Source organism: Sminthopsis crassicaudata, chromosome 2 (genome assembly GCF_048593235.1).
Source record: "Sminthopsis crassicaudata isolate SCR6 chromosome 2, ASM4859323v1, whole genome shotgun sequence".
NCBI lineage: Eukaryota > Metazoa > Chordata > Mammalia > Dasyuromorphia > Dasyuridae > Sminthopsis > Sminthopsis crassicaudata.
Genome location: NC_133618.1, coordinates 409,714,488 through 409,736,535, shown reverse-complemented (window position 1 = coordinate 409,736,535; position 22,048 = coordinate 409,714,488). Strand labels below are relative to the sequence as shown.

General features: G+C 33.6%; 1 protein-coding gene across 2 annotated transcripts in view; it reads right to left on the bottom strand.

Moving 5' to 3' along the window:
• Positions 1-15,632: 15,632 nt before the first annotated feature.
• Positions 15,633-22,048, bottom strand: part of TTC1 (tetratricopeptide repeat domain 1) — a 45,676-nt gene continuing 39,260 nt past the window's right edge. The window contains exon 8 of one of the 2 annotated variants that reach the window (XM_074291957.1): positions 15,633-16,288. In XM_074291957.1, the coding sequence (XP_074148058.1) occupies positions 16,152-16,288 (137 nt within the window). In that variant the 3' untranslated portion in view covers positions 15,633-16,151. Of the gene's footprint in view, positions 21,873-22,048 lie in introns of both variants that reach the window. The other variant, XM_074291958.1, reaches the window with a different exon arrangement.

The following is a 22,048-nucleotide window of genomic DNA, read 5'->3' as shown; positions in this document are numbered from 1 at the left end:
ATTTGATGGAAATATATGGATTTAAAAAAACGGCTTTTTATTTAATCTTGATGCTGAGAGGTATGATATTGGAGTATAATGAAAACCAGAGTACTAATGTCTTTCTGGTTTGATGCTTTTTGAACCTCCTGGAGAGCAGCTTCTTTATAATTACTATTCAGTTAAATAAGCATTTATTAAACATCAGCTATATGTTAGATGGAAGTGAAAATGAACCTTTCCTCAAAGAATTTACCTTCTATTGAAGAAGAGCAAGTGTATATATATATGTATATATATATATATAAATAAATGCAAAATGTATATCAAATAATGAGGGGAAGTCCAAACACTCAAGGCCATCAAGAAAGGCTTACTGTATGAGGTGAGTCAGGGGTTGGACCTTTAAAAGAGTTAAGATTTTTAATAGACAAGAGGAGACACAGCATTCAAGCATGGGATATGGCTTGTCCAAAAGCATGTAGGTACATGACTGAATACGGGAAACAGCAAAAAGTTGGTTTGATTGGAGTTTGGAGGGAGAGAAGCCAAGCAATAATTCATCTGTGATTCTTTTAAGATTTACTCAAATCATATTATTTCATCTGCACTACAGCTCTGTGAAGTTTACAGACAAGGAAAGTGAGGTACAAGGGTATAACTCAAATCTAAGGTCTTCCTCATGTTAAGTCCTATGAAAAATCCATGATACCTTATTATCTTTGTACATACTTTGAAGCAATTTGTGACAGTCTTGTTTATATATATGTATGTATGTTAATACATACATATATTTATTTATGCATATATATTTAAATTTTATTAATATATTTAAAAATAAGGAAATTTACAAAAGCCATGAATCAATAACAGACTGGCCTTTTCTAATATCAGGAAAATCTTTAAATGACAAAAAAAATTACGTACTTTGTCAAAAGCCTAAAGGAGCTATTGAATCTTCTTAAGCAAATGTATGTGATCCAATGTGCAAAAGAAGAGATAGAAAAGGAACATCCTTCCATCCATTCTTCACTTTGTCTCAACTTTTCTTTTTTTTTTTTGTCTGAGGCAATTGGGGTTAAGTGACTTGCCCAGGGTCACACAGCTAGAAAGTGTTAAGTGTCTGAGACCAGATTTGAACTCAGGTCCTGGGTGCTCTCCAGGGCTGGTGCACTATCCACTGCACCACCTAGCTGCTCTGTCTCAATTTTTCAATCCATAATTACTATGAGTGCCACTAGATAGAAGGAACATGAGAGGAAGAGGAAAAGTCTGTTAATGTTACAACTGGGTTCAAGACAACAAATTGGGAGGGAAGAGCAGATCTAGCTTGGGACTTAGGAAAAGTTGGGCTGAGGCAAATGGGACAAGAATCCTAGAAGAATTTGCTAGCCATATAAAGTTTGTCCATAGAGATGAAGTACTCCCCCTTTCTTTTAAATAGTATTTAATTTTTCCCAATTATATGTAAAAACAATTTTCAACATTCATTTTTTAAATAAAATTTTGAGTCCCAGGTTTTCTTCCTTACTCCTCTCCCTCTTCCCTAAGATGGTAAACAATTTGATATGTTATATATGTGCAATCATATAAAACATTTCCATATTAGTCATGCTGTTAAAGAAATGGAACAAAAGGAAAAAAAATGAAGTGAAAACAATTTCCTCTGATCTGCATTCAAACTCCATCAGTTTTTTCTCCAAAAAGGTAATAGCATTTTCCATCATGTGTCTATCTTGGGTTGTTGCATTGCTGAGAAGAGTTATGTCAATCATGATGGATAAAGTACCTTTTTTTTTTTTTTTTTTTTTTTTGCTGAGGCAATTGGGGTTAAGTGACTTGCTCAGGATCACACAGCTAGGAAGTGTTAAGTGTTCTATCCACTTCCTCATCTATTTACCAGATGAAATACTTTTGGTTGAGGAAATGAGGAAATATGTATATATATATTTTTCTCCTCCCCTCTAAAAAAAGAAAAAGAAAAAACCTCTTAATAAATATGCATAGTCAAGCAAAAGAGATGCTCACATTGCCTAAGCCCAAAAAAAACATATGTCTCATTCTATATATTTGAGTTCATTTCCTATCAGTTAGAAAGTGACATTCATTCCTCATCATTAGTATTCTGGAATCTTTAGTCAATATATCAGATTTCTTAAGTCTTTCTAATTTGTTCATCTTCACAATTCTGCTGTTATCATATAAATTATTCTCATTTTATTCTTCAAGAAATCTTTTTAGGTTTCTCTGAAAGCATTTCCATTGGCATTAGAACATTTTATTACATTCATATATCATAATTTTTTCAGCCATTTTCATCAGTACACTTTCAAGTGCTATATTGGAGTTTAGAGCATGATATTATCTGAAGCTCTAATGCTGATCTGAGTCTAAGAGATGAACTAAAGACAATAAGTCTGAGCAATGAAGCCCACCAACTTCATGGATATATCAGAGAGCAAAATATTACCTCTGTCTTGTGATCTCAGTGAGGTGGAGAAATTGGACACTCATATCGGGAAAGTCTTTTTTATATATCCTTTAAGTAGCAGGCCTCTTTGCTTTATTTAAATACAATTTTCAAAAATTTGGATTTTATACATTTTTTTTAAGTAATATAGTGGAAAGTGAGGTATTATATATAACAGAACTTTTTTCTTGCTATCTCTGAATGCCACAAACCAGATGAAATATAATTAACATACAACAGTGCACAGATAAGAGAATCGGGGAATATTGAGTTTGTGTTAATCAGATCATTCAAAACATCCTCATCCTAGGCTCATGAAGAAGGACTATCACCTTCTTTGGGACATTTTAAACTATCAAAATCCATCCATTTCTAGAAAAGGTCAATGAAATTATATAGTTTTATAACTGTAAAGCTATGAAAACATGAAATAGGGTATCACTCAAGCACAAATATTTTTTTTAATTTTTTTTATTATATATATATATTTTTTTATAATATTATCCCTTGTATTCATTTTTCCAAATTACCGCCCCTCCCTCTATTCCCTCCCCCCGATGACAGGCAATCCCATACATTTTACATGTGTTACAATATAGTCTAGGTACAATACATGTGTGTGAATATCATTTTCTTGTTGCACAATAAACATTAGAATCCGAAGGTACATGCAACCTGGGCAGACAGATATTAGTGCTAACAATTTACATTCACTTCCCAGTGTTTCTTCTCTGGGTGTAGCTACCTCTGTCCATCATTGATCAACTGGAAGAAGCACAAATATTTTAAAAGTTTCTCTAGACACACACACACGCGCGCGCACACACACACACACACACACACACACTATATATATATATATATATATATATATATATATATATATATATATATATAAATACACACACATATCTTGATGGTACAGTGATCCTCAGAGATAGCTAGCTGGCCTGGAGTCAGGAAAACCTGTATTTAAATGTGACCTCAGATACTTCCTAGCTATATGAATTTGGGAAAGAAAATCATTTTAACCTCTGTTTGCTTCAGTTTTATCATCTATAAAACTGGGATAATAACAACACCCACCTACCAGGGATGTATAAGAATCAAATGTAAAATTAAAAAGTACCTGGAACATATTAAGAATTGTATGTAAAAATATCAGTTATCTGTTTTTAAGTTTGTAATAACATTATTATTACTTTTTAAGAGGCACAAAATTGCTAATTTGTGCTTTTGAATGCTGACTATTCTGGCTTGGTCTCCCCACATATGTCATCATGACTTCAATGGCAGAAAGACACATAAGCCCCAGCCCCTGACTAGCTCCTGCTCTCTGTTGGCTGTTTCCTTGATAATCTTTTTAGCTAGTCATAACTGGCAGCTGGGGGCAGGCAGGAACTCAGGGTACTAGCAAAGGTTGGATAAGTTCCACAAACTAAGGAATTGCTGATTGGGAACCTGCAGTTCAGTTTAATATGCTTATGTATTCCCATCCTCTTAAATTCAATTCAGCAAAGATTTATTAATTTCTTACCATTGGGGATACAAAGTAGAAGAATATGGCAAAAAGCTTACTTCTTATTGATCTCTTATTACTATTGAAGAAGTGCCATATTTATAAAGATAAAAGAATACAAGGAAGCTAAAAAAAATTACTTATTTAGCATTCTTTTCTTTTTAAATTTTTAATTCCGTATGCTCTCCCTCCTCACATCTAAATCCACTGAGAAGACAAGAAATATCTATCAGTTTATGTATGTGAAACCATGCAAAGCATTTCACTATTAACCATTTTTTTAAACTATGAAAAATAAAGTGAAAGAATTATACTTCAGTTTGTACTAAGAGTTCATCAGTTCTTTCTTTGGAGGTAGATAGCATCTTTTTATCATGAGTCCTTTGGAACTGTCATGGATCATTATACTAATCAGAGTAGCCAAGTCTTTCATAGATGATCTTACAAACTTTGATATTACTGTGCATAATGATTTTCTAGTTCTTCTCATTTCACATTGCATCAAATTACATAGATCTTGCCATATTTTTCTGAAACCATTCCCTTTGTTATTACCCTCAGTGAACTCCATCACAATCACATACCCACATTTTGTTCAGCTTTTCTCCAGTTCACCAACAGTTCATTAATGTATCTATTTTCCCCTCATCCTCTTGAGCATTTGTAATTTCTGATATTTTTTCATATGGCTATAGATAGCTTTGATTTCTTCTGAAAATTGCCTATGTATATTCTTTGATGATTTATCACTTGATGAATGGCTCTTATTTTTATAAATTTGACTCACTTTTATGCTCAGCATATATTTGAAAAATGAGGCCTTTGAGAAATTTGCTATAATTTTTTGATATTACTTCAATGTTTATGATGATACCTTTTAGAAAAACATAATTTCCTTGATTATCCTTTTTAATTAGGACCTTTTTTGATTTTGCTTTGTTTGATATCATTACTGCCTCTGCTTTTTTTTTCTTTAGAAGTTATTAGATCTGCTCTAGTCCTTTAATTGTGTCTTTCTGTTTTAAGTGTGTCTCTAGTAAACAACATTTTATTGGCTTCTGGTTTCTAATCTATTCTGCTATCTGCTTTTCTGTTTTATGGGTAAACTTATCACATTCACATTCACAGTTATGATTACTAAGCATGTGTTTTCTCAATCAAGTTTTCTTGTTTCCTTTTTCCTTTGTTTTTGTTTTATTTTTTTTTATCCTATCTTTTTTTCTTGGCAAGGGAATCGAGGTTATATGACTTGCCTAGGATCACATAGCTAATAAATGTCAAATGTCTAAGGTAGAATTTGAACTCAGGTCCTCTTGATTCCAGAGCTAGTGCTATAATCACTGTGTCATCTAGCTGTCCTATTCTGTCCTTTTTCAAAGGGCAAAAATTTCCCCCCCCCCTCTATGTTGCTTCTAACCACTGCCTCCAAATCTTCTTTTTTTTTTTTTTATAATTCCTTTTTTCTCTTATCCTTTTCCCCTCTTATTTCCTTACTGAGTAAGTTACATTTTTATACATAATTGAATATGTATATATATATATATTTTTTTTTTCTTCCTTTTTTGAACCAATTCCAGTGTGAGGTTCAAGCATTGCCTCTTTTTCACATTTTCCCCTTCACTGCAAGAGCCCTTCTTTGCATACCTCTTATGTGACAAAATGTTCTCCATTCTGTCTTCTTTCTTCCTTCTTCCAGTACACCCCTTATTCTTCCCCCTTTATTTTTTTTTTGGAGAGATTATTCCAATATAATTGACTCATATCCATGCCCTCTAAGTCTGTAAACTCATTGTGACTGATAATGATAATGTTCTTAGAAATTATATGTATGATTTTCCCACATAGGAATGCAAAAAATTTAATTGTGAGTTTTTATGATTACTCTTTCGTTTACCTTGTAATACTTATCAAGTTTTGTGTCTGAATTATAAATTTTCTCTTTAAGAACACTGTACACAGCAACAACAAGATTATGTGATGATTAACTCTGATGGATGTAGATCTTTTCAACAATGAAGTAATTCAGACCAATTCCAATAGACTTTGTGATGCCATCTGCATCCAGAGAGAGCACTATGGGAACTGAATGTGGATCACAACATAGTATTTTCATCTTTTTTGTTTGCTTTTTTTCCCTTTTTGATCTGATATTTCTTGTGCAGCATGATAAATGTGGAAATATATATAGAAGAATTGCACATGTTTAATATATAACTTGCTGTTCAGGGGAGGGAGGAAGGAGAAAAATTTGGAATGCAAGATTTTGCAAGAGTAAATGTCAAAAACTATCTTTGCATATATTTTGATGTAAAGGGCTAGAACTGAGCAATGCACTTGGATAATGAAGCATGTGAGACTAATTGCCAATTGGACAGTTCCCTATTAACTTGTTTGAAGGTTGACCCTCCCCAGCTGTTCTGTGCTGACTTGATTGGTGGGACAAAGAGGGGGAAGTGACGTGTATGGGAGGAGAAGGAGGAAGAAGAGGAAATTGTGACGCTGAAGCTGAGTCAGTCTCTCCTGGCCTTTGAGGGAGGAAGGTGTGTGTGAGATTGCTAGGCCTAACCCCCTGACCTTGACCGTAAAAGATCAAGAATAAAGACGTTTAGTGATCCTGACTCTGAGTGATTTCTGGGAAGACAGAGTTCCAGCATTTTGAAAATAAAAAGATTTTTTTCTTTTTTTTTTTTTTTGACTGAGGCAATTGGGGTTAAGTGACTTGTCCAGGGTCACACAGCTAGGAAGTGGTAAGTATCTGAGGCCACATTTGAACTTGGGTCCTTCTGACTTCAGGGCTAGTGCACTATCCACTGCACCACTTGGCTGCTCTAAAACCTATTATTTAAATTTTTTTTTTCTCTTTAACTCTAGTCTTTCCATCAGGAATGCTTGAAAATCCATTTTTGTTCCTGAAGGATTATACTCAGTTTTCCTGGGTAGATGATTCTTGGTTGTTATGCAAAATTCTCTTGCCTCTTGGAATATCATAATCCAAACCTCCACTTCTTTAACATGGAAGCCATTACATCTTGTGTAAACTTGACTGTAGTTCCACAATATTTAAATTATTTCTTTCTGGCAGCCTGAAGTATTTTCTCTTTGATGGGGGAATTCTGGAATTTGATTAATATTCCTTGGTTTTTTAATTTTGAGATCTATTTCAGTTAGTGATCAATAGATTCTTTTTTTTATTTTACCTTCTGGATCTAAAATTGCCAGGCAGTTTTCCTTCATAATTTCTTGAAATAAGGTGTCTTTCTTATTCAATTATATTTTACTCTTCATGACCCAATTTGAGAGTTTCTTAGCAAAGATATTGGAATGGTTTGCCATTTCCTTCTCTAGCCCATTTTATGGATGAGAAAATGGTCTATATTTTAAATGTAATGACATCTCAATCAAATTATCTTACTGAAAAATTATCTTACTGAGTTAGAAAAAATAATAAAGTTCATTTGGAAGAACAAAAAATCAGGAACTTCAAAGAAAGCAGGGGAAAAAAGTAGAGTGAGAACAACAACAAAAAAATACAAAGAAGCAAAACTGGACATCTTTGAAAACAATGTGTAGTATATATTATATAGGTTTTCTTGAAATGGAAAATTATTTTTGTATTGAATCCTCTCTGTGTACATGGCAATTTTTTCTTTTCTTATTTTGTATTTAAGGTTAAAATAAATTTAAGAACTAAAAAAATAAACAAAATATGGAAGAAATATATGAAATACCTTAAAAGAAAAACAACTGGAAAATAGCTTAAACAGTGATAACTTAAGAATTATTGGACTTTCTAAAGCCACAACCAAAGAAGGAGCCTAGACATCATATTGGCAGCTAAGTGCACAGGGGGATAGTGTGCCAAATCTGGAGTCAAGAAAATTAATCTTCCTAAGTTTAAATATGGCCTCCAACACTTATTAGCTGTGTGATTACAGGCAAGTCCCTTAATTCTCTTTTCCTCTTCTCATCATATAAATGTATATTAGGTAAAATTGTTATTTTTAAAATCATATTGGCTTTATGTACCCATGAAGAAATATTACTTCAATTATTTAGGTCTAATTGTATATGTATAAAAATGTTTTATTTTTGTATTTGTATAGTTTCTATATCTGTTTTGAGAGGTATACTCTCAGGTATTTTTACTCTGTTATTTTAAATGGTCTAAAACAATATTGAATATTGGTGACAGTGTAGTTTCTACTTTTTTTTTTTTTTTTGGATTAAATCTATTTTAGCTTTTACTCTGTTTGAAATCATTATTACTACCTCTGCTTTTTTGCATAATAAATTCTACTCCTGACCTTTATTTTATGTTTATTATCTTTCATCCTTATAGCATTTCTTGAAAGCAACATAATGTTGAATTAAAATTTTTAATCTGCTCTCAGTTTCCATTTTATTGGTAAATTCATCCCATTTATATTCTAAACTATAACTATTTATTGTATTTTTCCTTTCAATTTTTCCTGTCTTTCTCCTATTCCTATTCTTCTTCATGTCTCTGCTTTGCTTCTACCTTCTTTCTACCTTGCTCTTCTCTTCCTTAACTTACACACTCCTTTTCCCCAACACTATCCCCTTGCCCTTATTTCTTTCTGTATATAAAAGACTTTCACACACACACACACACACACACACACACACACACACACACACACACACACACACACACTGTTCCCTCTTTAACTTCTTTCTTCCTGATGAGAGTAAGGTTTCAGCACTACCTGTCCTCCATCCTATTTTCTGTGTGTCGGTTTTTCCTTTGTTGTTTCATTTATATGAAATAACTGATTGCTTTTATCTCTCTCTACAGTTTTATTTTTTATTTTTTTGAATTACTCAATTTTCAAATTATCCAAATAAATATGATAGAGATAAAAGAACTAGTAATATTTTTATAGATAAGAAGTAAATGATTTTACCTTATTGAGTCCCTTATAATTGGTTCTTAGTGTTTATATTTCTCCTGGATGTTATATGTTGGATTTTCCCTTCAGTTCTGTTCAGTTATTGTTTTTGTTACAAATACCTGAAAAATCTTTCAGTTCATTAAATGTCCATTTCTTTTTTCATTCAGATGATACTTAACTTTGTTGGGTAAGTTACCTTTGTTTGTAACCCTCCCCCTTTTGCTCTATGAAATATAGAATTATTCCAAGATCTATGGTACTTCAATGTATTAACTGCTAGATGGTTTTTAATCCTTATTGTATCTCCATGTTATTATAATTTTTTTTCTTGTTTCCAATATTTTATCCTTAACCTGGGAGCTTCTTTGACTATGATATTCCTGTTTTCTTCTGGGTCCTCTTTCAGGTGATGACCAATGAATTTTTTTTTCTATTTGTTTTGCCTTCTTGTTGTAGAACTACAGGGCAATTTTCTTTAATATTTTTTCTTATAATATTGTGTTAAGATTTTTTTATCATAATTTTCAGGCAGATGACTACTATTATATTATTTTTCCTTGGTCTGTTCTCCAGATCACTTGTTTTTCTGATGAGATGTTTCACATTCTCTTCTATTTTTTCATTCTTTTGATCTTGTTTTATTATTTCCTTGTGATTTAAAATGTAATTAGCTTCTCTTTATCTAATTCTAGTTTTCAAGGAATTATTTTCTTCCTTTAGTTTTTAGTTTTTTATTTCAAGTTGGTTGACTTTCTTTTTATGATTTGATTTTTAAAGTCCTTTTAAATTTCTTCTAAGAAATCTTTTTGTGCTTGGGACCATTTCACATTTCTCACTGAAAAAAGAATGTCTTTTTAAAAACTTCATTATCTTCCTCTAAATATGAACCCAGATCTTCTCTATTCTTATAGTGGTTATCTGTGGTTATGTTCTTTCTCCTTTACTTGCTCATTTTTATTTTGGTAACTTGAAAAAAGAGAAATTCCCAAATAACTAGCTGGAGCAGAGAATCCTGGTGACTTTTGTGGAGATGGCAGTTGACAGAGATTTGAAATATAAAATCCAGAGGACCAGATATGGAATTTAAATTTTAGGGAATAGCTAGCAATCTGGTGACTTAGCTGAAATGAGAACGCGCTCGAAATGAGAATGCATGAACATGTCAAGAGTAATGTGATGGAAAGCTGAAAAGTTGGAACCAAAGTGTAGCAGGCTTCAAAATGCCAAGGTGAAGAGATTATATTTTTTGACAGAGCAATAGATAAGTAAGCAAAAGATACTTAAGAGTAAGAAAATGAACAGCCCTGAAATCAGAAGAACCTGAGTTCAAACCTGGCCTCAGACACTTAACAATTCCTAACTGTGTGACCCTGGGCAAGTCACTTGACCCCAATTGCCTCAGGGGAAAAAAAAGTAAGAAAATTACTTGATGGGCATGTTAATTAGGAAGATGATTTTGAAATCCAAACTATCAATAATTTCATGCTCTAAATGACTAATAATTAGAATAGTTAAAATTAAAATACCTTTGAGCTGTCTCCTCATAACCATGTATTGAAAAAGATGACAAAAAAGGAAAATGACAAATGCTGGAGGAAATCTAGGAAAATCAGTACATTTGGTAGAACTGTGAACTAGTCTATTGCTGGAAAAGTTTAAAATATACTCTTCCCAAAACTATTAAACTGATCTTACAATCTTTTTAGTAGGTTTATATCTGAAAGATATCAAATTAAGAAAGGACCAACATGTATAAAAATATAGCTTTATTTTGTAAAAGAGTAAAGACTTAGAAACTGAGGGAGTATCCAGCAATTAAGGAATGGCTGAATAAATTACAGCATATGAATGTGATGGAATACTATTGTACCATAAAAATTATGAGGTGATTCAGGCCAGTTCCAATGGTCTTGTGATGGAGAGCCATCTGCACCCAGAGAAAGGATTGTAGGGACTAAGTGTGGATCACAACATAGTATTTTCACTTATTTGTCGTTTGTTTACATTTTGTTTTCTCATTTTTTTTCTCTTTTTGATCTGATTTTTTTTCTTGTGCAGAATAATTGTAGAAATATGTATAGAATAATTTGCATATGTTTAACATATATGGATTACTTGCCATCTAGGGAAGGGAATGGGAGAAAAAATTTTGGAACACAAGGTAATTTTTTTTTTAGTAGTTTTTTACTAAAATAGGTAATTTTACAGCATTGACAATTGCCAAACCTTTTGTTCTAATTTTTCCCCTCCTTCCTCCCCCCACATGACAGGTTGACCAATACATGTTAAATATGTTAAAGTATAAATTAAAGACAATATATGTATACATGTCCAAGCAGTTATTTTGCTGTACAAAAAGAATTGGACTTTGAAATAATGTATAATTAGTCTGTGAAGGAGATCAAAAATGCAGGTGGACAAAAATAGGGGGATTGTGAATTCTATGTAGTGATTCATAGTCATCTCCCAGAGTTCTTTCGCTGAGTGTAGCTGGTTCAGTTCATTACTTGCAAGGGTGAATGTTGAAAACTATACATATGTTTTGAAAACAAAAAACTTTAAAAAACAAAAAATAATGTTTTGCAAACCTGGAGAGGACTATTTTTTGGCTTTTTGAATGTTGTTTTTCCAATCTCTGGTTTGTATGATACTATGGTTCCTTAACTTGAACTGCTTTCTTTTAAATGTTCACAGTAATTTTTCTTTGATGTGAAAGCTCTGGATTTTGGCTATCCTAGTCCTGGGACTCCTCCTTTTGAGCTTCCTTTCACATATTGTTTTATTTGGTCCTGTGGCTCTACAGAAGCAGGAAGCTTTTAGGATTTTTTTTATTAAACTTTTTATTTTCAAAACATATGCATGGACAATTTTTCAACACTGACCCTTGCAAAATCTCTTTCTAATTTCTGCCTTCCCCACCCCTTTCCTTCACCCTTCCCCCAGATGGCAAGCAAATTTATTGAGTTTTTAAGATATAGTCCCAGACCTCCCTCCTCCCATTCAGGAAATCCAATAATTTCTTAATTGTTTTCTTATCTGTTTTCTAGGTCAGTTTTGTTATTTTTTTTTCAATAATTTTGATGTTTTTTGCTGTCTCAATAAATCGATTTGGTCTTTAGTTTTCTTTGGATTTGAGTTCTGCTTTTACTTTCTTTTCTAAATTACTTATGCTTTTGAGTTTTCATGCTATTAAAAAAAAAAAAAAAAGAAACTGAACTGTTTCTTCCAGGTATACCAGTAATCCTTGGAGAAAATCCATTTTTTCCCCATTTCAGTATCTCCTTATAATTAACAATTAAAAAAAAGAAAACATTATTGATACTAGTTTATGTTTTCCTCTATTCACGTTTCCAGCTTTTATTTCCTAAACTGAAAATTTGTGCCAGGTTAAGGTTGTGCCTCTGCTGTTTTTGCTAGGGCTTGTTCTGGGTCTCCACTTAATCTTGTTTAGGCACTAATGAATAGTGTTAGGGACTTCAGAACCCAAATCTGTTTTCCTTTGCCAAGCTTTGCAGTACAGTGCTTATTGGTATGTTGTTAGCACCAAGCTATTTGCTGTCTGCTGTCACTCCCTGGAGTATATAAAGTACTTATCCTGAGGCTTTTTCCAGGGAATTCACCACTCTTAGTATGTTCAGAGAGACTCTTGTAGGGTACATGTCTCTGGTTGAGTTATACTATTTTGTGTTCAGCTAGTACTGGCTTTGCTGATAAGATCTCTTTTTCTATTGTCCATGGGTTTCTGGCTGCCTGTAGTTGGAGAATTCACTGTAGTTTTTCATTTACCTTTCTAGTTGCTATTTGGTTTGATTTGAATTTACTTTAGGTTTTGTTGGAGTAAGTGTGAGAGAACTGGGTAGCTTGCCTCTCATTTAGAAGGTCATCTTCCCAGAGAAGTCCAATGCTAAAAATTTCTTGGCTTAAACAAAGGAAACATGTTTAAATAGTACACTTATGATCATGAATTTCATTTTTCCCTCTCTACATGTTATTTTGATAATTTATGATGTGTCCAATACTTATTGGACTACTTATTTTACTGTAATGTGTGTAAATGGCAGAGGTGAATAATCTGAATATTCACCCTTAGCCAACTTGGTGAGTGATGCCTTAAATTTTTGATTATCTTTGTTCTTCTGAACACAAGATTTAGCAGCTAGGACAAAGGGACCAATTTTAATGATTAAGGGTCTAAAATAGGTATTTTCTCAACTCCTATTCCTCAAGTAATCAACCATATTTATTTCAAACCTGGCAACATCAGACATTCCTTATTGCTTTTCTTTAAGAAGTGACAAGCAGGTTGATTTCAAAAAAGCTTGGACTTACATGAACTGATGCTAAATGAAATGAGTAGAACCAAGAGAACATTGTGCATAGCAACAAGATTATGTGATAATCAGCTGTGATAGATTTGGATCTTTTCAACAATGAGGTGATTCAAGGCAATCTCAATAGATTTGCATTGTCAAGTGCCATCCCCATTTAGACAGAAGATAATGGAGACTAAATGTGGATCACAGAATAGCATTTTCACCTTTTTTTGTTGTTTATTTTTTATTTCTCATCTTTTCCTTTTTGATCAGATTTTTCTTGTGCATGATAAATGTGGAAATATGTATAGAATTGAACTTGTTTAACATATTACCTGCTGTCTAGGGGAGGAGGTGGGGAAAAAAGAGAAAGAAAAAGTTGGAACATAAAGTTTCTCAAGAGTTAATATTAAAATATGTATTTATATGTATTTTGAAAAATAAAAACTATTATTTAATATGATTTTTATTTATTTTTTTGCTGAGGCAATTGGGGTTAAGTTACATTTTGAGAAAAGCTTCAGATCCTTTAAGGTTCCTTCCATCTCTCTCTTTTTTTTAAATTCTATGATCAGGCAGTGGCATTATTTCAATATAGGAAATAGATATGACAAAGTACTATTCAATAAAGGCTCTGCAACACTTCCTACACATTATCATATCAAGAGAACTTTAAGAACAGATCTGGAATGATCATGTAATAATAATGGATAATTTAACACTTTATAGAGTATTTACTATATGACAGGCACTGTGTTAAACATTTTACAAACGTTATATAACATTATGTGCACCACACATCAACCCTAGGAGACAAATGCTATCTTTATCCTCATTTTACAGTTAAAGAAACTGAGATTTTAAAGGTAATTGATTTTCCCGAGGTCACAGAACTAGTCACTATCTTTGGCCACATTTGAACCTAGATCTCGATTCCAGGCCTGTAACCAATGAGACACATAATTCATATTTTATGTATGACGTATGATACCATACTATTTCTTTAAACATTCTATCAGAGCATTATCTATATGATGCTCATTCTGGGGCCTCAAAAGTAAAGGGGACAAAAAAAAGATACTATTACAGATACTGTTGACAAGTGTTACTATCAAACAAAAATCTCCATACATTATATAAAAGCCAAGAAAATCCATTTTAAAAGCTGCCTCATTCATAGCATTAACATAATTTGGAAATGTTATGAATTTTTCTGGGATTTGCATATATTAAAATGAAGCTATTTGTTTCTTAAGTCAGAGAAAGGGTGGAATATTAAGTAGGGAGGTAAAAATGGATTTTGCTAAACAATTTCATAACAGCCTTCAGAGATGTACACTGCAGCACCATGCAAGTGACACTTTGGAAATCTCAACATTCCAATGAAGCATTAATCTCTTTCCCCCCCAACTTTATTTTAATATAAAAATCAAAATATTTTTATTCCTTAAAGTTTTTAATAGCCTTATTTTTCAAAATACAACTTTACCTTTGCAAAACCTTGTGTTCCATATTTTTCTCCCTTCCTCCCCATGACAATTCAATATAGGTTAAACACATCAAGTTCTTTTAAACATGTTCACATTTATCAGCATTAATTTTTATTATTATTATTATAGCTTTTTATTTACAAGATATATGCATGGATAATTTTTTAGCAATGACCCTTGCAAAACTTTTTGTTCCAATTTTTCCCCTCCTCCCCATCCCCTTCCCCAGATGGCAGGTAGACCAATACATGTTAAATATGTTAAAGTTTATGTTAAACACAATATATGTATACATATCCATATAGTTATTTTGCTGCATAAGAAAACTTAGAAATAAGGTAAAAACCTAAGAAGGAAATCAAAAATGCAAGTGGACAAAAACAGTGGAAATGCTATGTTGTGGTTCATTCATTTCCCATAGTTCTTTCGTTGGGTGTAGCTGGTTCTCTTCATTATTGAACAATTGGAAATGATTTGGTTCATCTCACTGTTGAAGAGGGCCACGTCTATTAGAATTGATCATATACAGTATTGTTATTGCAGTGTACAATGATCTCCTGGTTCTGCTCCTTTCACTCAGCATCAATTCATGTAATTCTCTCCAGGACTTTCTGAAATCATCCCAGCATTAATCTTTTAAAGAAAATCTTCAGGGTAGATATTTAATATACTGAGCAGATCTATGATATTTAAATGTTTGCTTTGTATTATAACCAACTTATTAGCATTGGGTTTATTTTTATTTTTGTCTTCTGTTTTTACTTCCAAATATATTCGTCTCAATCCTTCTCTAAAAGAGAAGATTAAAAGAGAAAAGTCTCCAATATCTGCAAAGAAAGGACAAAGGCTGCTGGGCTTATTTTAACAAAGTGACACTAAAAATCTTAGAAAAACTTGGGTTTCCTTTGTCCATGTGGGCAAAAACAACCAAAATAAGTCACAACCAAATCCAGGTAAGTCACAGAAAGCCTTTATTACCACAAGGGGATATAATAAAATATTGGAGATCACAAGAGCTTTGGCAGTGTATTTGGAGAGAAATGATGGAGGGGAGTAAGGGATGTTGGTTGGGAAACCAGTAATAACTTCTTTTCTTTAGACAGGCCTGGCTAGTTCAAGGAGCTGTTTCCTAGTATCAAACAAGAACAAATGGCTTTGTGCTGCTTAGGGGTCAGCCTTACTTTGCAGGTCTCCCCAGGAAAGAGGACAAATGATGTGCAGAGGGCACTAAGGGTAGTAGCTGGACATCATAAAATGGAGATAAAATTAGGCCCATTGCATCAGTAAATGTATTTCACTCTGACTGTAAAACAAGAGGGAAAAAGAAGTACTGTGCTCTGTTGAATAGCTTTTCCTTTAGGTAGCTTTTATAACTTAAACATTGACAGTGCTTTTTCCCTTCCTAATTACAAACTGCACACAATTTCCAAGCCAACTTTTTAAGGTAGCTACTATGGTTATCTTATGTTATCTGTTGTTATTATTTGGATTTTGAACAAAATTAATAGAGTAAGAACCAGTTGAGGAATCTTGCTTGATCTGGAAGTTTTCTGTGGATAATCCAAAAGGCCGGAGAACTAAGTTCCCAAGATCTTTTAATTTACCTGCAGTGCAAAAGAAAAGACTTATAAGGGAATGGGATCAGAGACAGAGAGAAACCGAGTTGTCTTCCATTGTAATCTGATGGCAAAAAGGTAAAGAAGAAATCCTTAGGCATTTCCTTGCCAGAAGGGGAAAGCAAATCTAAGTACCTGATGCTGAATTCTAACACCTTCCAACTTTACTCTTCCATCAAGGCCCAGATAATAGGAAGTTGCTGTCTCAATCATGGAGTCACTTCAATTCTGTAGCCTATTCTAGATATATTCTCAGTTAGAAAGAACTTTAAAAGTTCACAATCAAATAATAGGAAGTTCCTGTCTCAATTATAGAATCACTTAGAAAGAATTTTAAAAGCTCATAATTTCCTGTCAGGCAAGAGATATCAATGAGACTGGGTGAGAAGGGGAAAAAAAAAAATCTACTGTCTGTGTGGTACATTAAAAACATTATTTCTGATGAGAAAAAATTGCCGAGTCTCATGTTTCAAACATCAAAAAGAGTGGCTCTAATTCTGATTGTCCTTCTTGTTGCTCAAAAAATTCTTCTCCTCTATTAGACTTCAGTTCAACCATAATTGGCCCATGCTAGAACCTTTTTTCTACAATTTCTCAATATCTATCATTAATCTGAATTGATGGAGGTGGGGCAAAGAACAATATAAGAAAAGACACAGGAGAATCTAGACATTATTTTCTACAAAGGGAGAAAACAGTACCAAACTCAGAAACTCATTTTTGCATTCTCTCCTCCATCAGTACTTATACAAAGTAGGTACTCAATAAATTATTTGTTGCTTTACCATACAAAAGTTAAGCTGCTACCCATAAAATAAAGAGGAACATTTAACATTTTTGAAACCATTTGGGTTTGGAATAGTTGTCCAGATGCCTAGGGTAAATATCCTCTTTTGAAAACAACCAATACTATTAGACAGGTGGATCAGTCACAGTATATCATTAGCTGAAGGGAGTGGAAGGGAGTAAGGAGAGAGGAAAATTTATAAACAAGTCCTGGGAAAATAATATTGTACCTAAATTGGCCCCAACAATGTATATAGGGACTTAGTGAGTTAACACATCCTAAGGAACACAGGTTCAATTCCTATGGGGGCCACTTTGGTTTTGCATGGGTAGGGTTGGCAATCTGGCCTAGGGCTGTCTGACAGAGTCTCAATGATCTTCTGAGCAGCTGGATTAGGGTAGGTCCAAATCAGTACAACCTCTTATTACCAGAAAAAGAATTCAATACATGGATCCACTGATCTTTGTATATAAAGGATGGACCATTTTAAAATAAATACTCCTATAAAAGCAGAGCAAGAAAGTTACAAGGAACAGATAGACTCAAATAGGGCCTGATATAAATGGAGCATTTAATTTTGACTTTACTTGATCCTTTACTTTCTATAGCTGGATGCCTTCTTCCCCCAGCGTACCTATGCACATTTTCTGATACAGCTCTCTTTTGTGTCACTGTCTTTCTTCCCCTTGCCACTCTACTCCACCCCCTCCCTCCCGCTTCTGTAGTTGTACCTAATCAAAAGTTTGACGTTTCTGTTTACTGGGGAGTCTTGATGGTTACAGGCTCTCTGATCTGTAGAGATCACCACAACAGTCTCTTATTTAGGGAATGCCAGGAAGCTGAATATAATTCATTTAATAAACTTTTCCATCATGGAGATTCTAAAGGGAAGGGAGTCAAAATGGATATACATTTTTTTAAACTTTCTGTGTGAAGCCAATGGTAGAAATCAGGCAGCCAAAGTGACATGAATTGGGTATTGAAAAATAAATGAATTTTTAATGTACGGAAATGCAGAAAAGAGATGGTGATGGAAGGAATAGCCCTAGATTTTAGGAAAAGCATAAACTATGGAGGGGAATTGTGAAGTGTCATTGGCTTCAGTTAACAACAAGAAAATTCAGGAGTACTAAAAGCTCAGAATGAACCAAGGTTAGTGACAAATGCAAAGGGCAATAAAAAGGGCATTTTAAAAAATGTTGGGATGGATGTGATGGAAGATAATAGAGAGAAATCTTAATTTATTTTTGCTTTATTTTCCGAGGAGCATAATCTTTGGACTGTAAAGGAAAAAACAAAACAAAATACGATCACCAGAAAATCAGACTAGGTATAGTTATTATTTGGCCTCTGAAAGATTCTTCTAATTTTCTGATTCTGAAATTCTGAGATGAAATATCACATAAAGAGAGAAGAAACAACTTAGCTGCCCTCAAAGAATTCAAATCATCATTTCAGGATGCAGTACATTTTCCATGGAAAGGGAGGGGTACAGTAGGGCTGAAAGACAAAAATGTCTTTTTTTTTTTTTTTTTTTTAAGAGAGTGGCGTCAAAACTACAGACCTGTAAAATACCTCTATTCTATTCTGTTTTACCTCTATTGCTAGTAGAATTATGAAAAATATTAACAGAATGTCTCGTGAACATAGAGTTAGCAAGCACGGTTTGATTGAGAAAAGGGCATAGCAGACATCATCATTTCCTTTCAGGCAGCTAGATGGCGCAGTGGATAGAGCACCAGCCCTAAAGTCAAGAGGACTAGACAGGATTATGAGACTGGCAGATCAGAAAATGCTGTGGATACAGTTTAACAGTCTCTCGCCCAAACAGCTTCCTCTGGTAACAAAAGTTAAACAAAACCCGCTAACACACTAATCATACCTGACATGATTGTAACATTGTCTGCCCTTAACTTTTTGCTTCTATATTAAGAGCAGGGAAATAAAAAGTCTCTGAAGGAAGGCTTGTCGAATACTTTGTATGGGGCACCCTTTACAAGTTGTGCTGTATGGCACCTATAGTCTATTTCAACTTTTACATTCTGAATATGTGCTGGGAAGCAGCAGAATACAAGGCCCAGCCTATAGGACATGAAGACTAATTGAAAGTTTTGGAACCATATAATTATGTGATCAGAGTTCTGCCTTAGGAAGGTGTTTTGGCAATCTATGGAGGAGAAATGAAGTTAGAAATGGTAAAGCTCAGTTATATGTATAATATTAGGTAAGAAAGAATAACAGTGATGGCAATGGGAGAGATATCATATGAGGCTATTATCAATAGAACTTATTTGCTAATTTCCCTGCACTCAAAATAGGCTCACTTTTTAGATTCACCAATCTGTTATGTTTTATAATCAAATTCTATGCTTCCCTGTATGAGAAACAATCAATTAAACGTCCTCATTTCTGCTTACAACATGATCACTAACTACATGTTTTAATGAGCTCCTAACTTTTAGGAATTTTCATAATGCAAGAGTCATTATTTTTCCTTTTGAAATATTAAGGAAGAAAGGGTAACCAGAAGGTCATTTGTATTGCTAGACAGGCATTTTCAGCCATTACAATTCTGTTTACCTTAAAAAAATAAAAAATAAAAAAAAAAAAAAAAATCAATGAATTTCAGCTCTAATATATGTTAATTTTTATGCCTTCCAGTCAAGTTATGAGCTCTACTGGTCAAATATGCCAGTATCTCAGGCAGATTAATCATACACAGTTCAGAGAGTATGGCAGCTTAAATTTGAAAGTATTCTACAAGTCAGTTGAATGGAAAAAATAAGAGAAACACCATTTGTTTTCATCATTTTAACACTGATATTGATGTATATACAATATACAACTACTTTGGGGTTTCCTTTCCTCTAACAGCTTAAAATTAGATCCTGACACTGCATTTCCTCTTTCATGAAGCACAAATTTTAGCCATGCACCCAACTCTGGATTTTCTAGAAGCAATGGCCTAACTCTAAGAAAATGTACTCCATACCTAGAGATTCTCACATTAGCTACTAGATAAAAAAAGGAATATGGACTCTTTCTTTTCATACTCAAAAGAGCACGAATGATCCCTGGACATAAGAGCTAAGAAGCAGAAATGTAGGTAAATAAGAACAAATCAAGACTCTAGATCATTTGCAAATGGCAATCTAATTCCTCAACAAGTAAGAATCAACTAAACTTAATGTAATGTGTGAACTGCTTTCCAATAAGCCACAACATACTGAGGGGGGAAAAAAATCTTATTTATAGAAACTGCTAGAAGCACAGCTGAAATTAGGACAAAGGAATAGAATCATTAAAGACTTTAGAAGTAGCACTGAAGGCAATGTGATACATATAGACAGCCAGAATTATTTGGCAATTTCTAAAGAGGGAATAATGACCTCAGTTCATTCTTACTGTAGGCCCAGAAAATCCATGATTTTCACAACAGAGGAGCAATAATTGTCTAGCTACACGTAAATAATTTGTTATTCCAACAATATTGCCTTGGTTCAATAGACTAGTTACTATCACCTCTATCAAATTTTCAGAATTAGAATCCACTCAAGACAGTACTATCAATTCCCTGCATGCATGTCAATAAGATGCAAGGAATAGTGGGCTAAAGCTAAGAACCAATCCAAATACTTGTGCATTCAGCACAGGTGGAGTCACAGGAGATGGCAGCATTGAGAAAACAAAATCCCAAGCATTTTAGCAGATTCGTTTTATACTCACTATTATAGGCAGCAAAACATTAGACAAGCTCTCTCTATCCCCCACTCCTGTTCTGGTGTAGCATGAAGCAAAGGTGAAAAATAATGCTCACTTGTACACCTTTATTCTCTTTTGTGTTGGGTATTTCTCCTCAGGACAGAACTTCTAGTCCAAGCTGCTGTTGCTGCTATATGTCCAATTCTATCCTGGTACTCACCTGAGATGTTGTACAATTGCTTCCTACACATCACCCCAAAATAGATTTTGTTTCAAGAGTTAGTATCTAAAATCTAGACCCAGTGAGCTATTATTAATTTTCAGGAAATATCAATGTTGCCAAAAAATGGGAAGGTAGCCATGTACAACATGTTATACATTTTTAAACATTTTCTGCTTACTTCATATTCTCAAAACAGAGCCTATAATCAAAGAAAGAATTCCTACTGCCTATCCCTCTTCTCAAATTTGGAGCTATCTCAATCATTTGGTCTGATTAACAAAGAATTAACTGTTATCTGGGGAATCTTTCTGAGTTCTAATGGACTATATTAATAAAGGACAAAAATTGTAAAGCCCATTAACAATTTCCTCAAGGGGACAGCTAGGTGGCCTTGATAGAGCACCAGCCTTGAATTTAGGAGGACCCTCAAATCTGGTCTCAGACACTTAACACTTCCTAGCTGCATAACCCTGGGCAAGTCACTTAACCCCAGCCTCAGGGAGGAAAAAAAAAAAAAAAAATTAACAATTTCCTCAAGGACTTTCTTCCTATGAGGTAAATGGCCTCTACTTCTAACAGAAAGGAAATATAACCATAAAAACTTCATATTTTCCAATAACAAATAGCAATTTTTACAAGTTATTCTTAGCATAATTGTTCTCCAGCCATAATTGTCACTCCTTTGGGTACCAACACTATTGAAATGTATAGCAGACTTCAAAAAGTTGTCAGAGAAATTGTACTTAAGGAAATAATACTATCTTGGGCCAACATTAACCTTTCTCTTTGGAAGGATCTCAAAGTACATCAATCTTGGTCAGTTAGGCTGCAAATCAGAAGAAAAGTACTCCAAGGATCATCTGTTGGGTTAAGAGTTAATGTGGAAAGTAACTTACCTTTCTTTTGTAGCAGGGTCACATTTAGAAACAATATTTTAATGATTTTTATATTCATTAAAAATATGGCTACTGAAAAAGAACTAACATTTAACAACATTAAATCATATGCTAGACATAGCTCTAAAAATCTTCTGAAA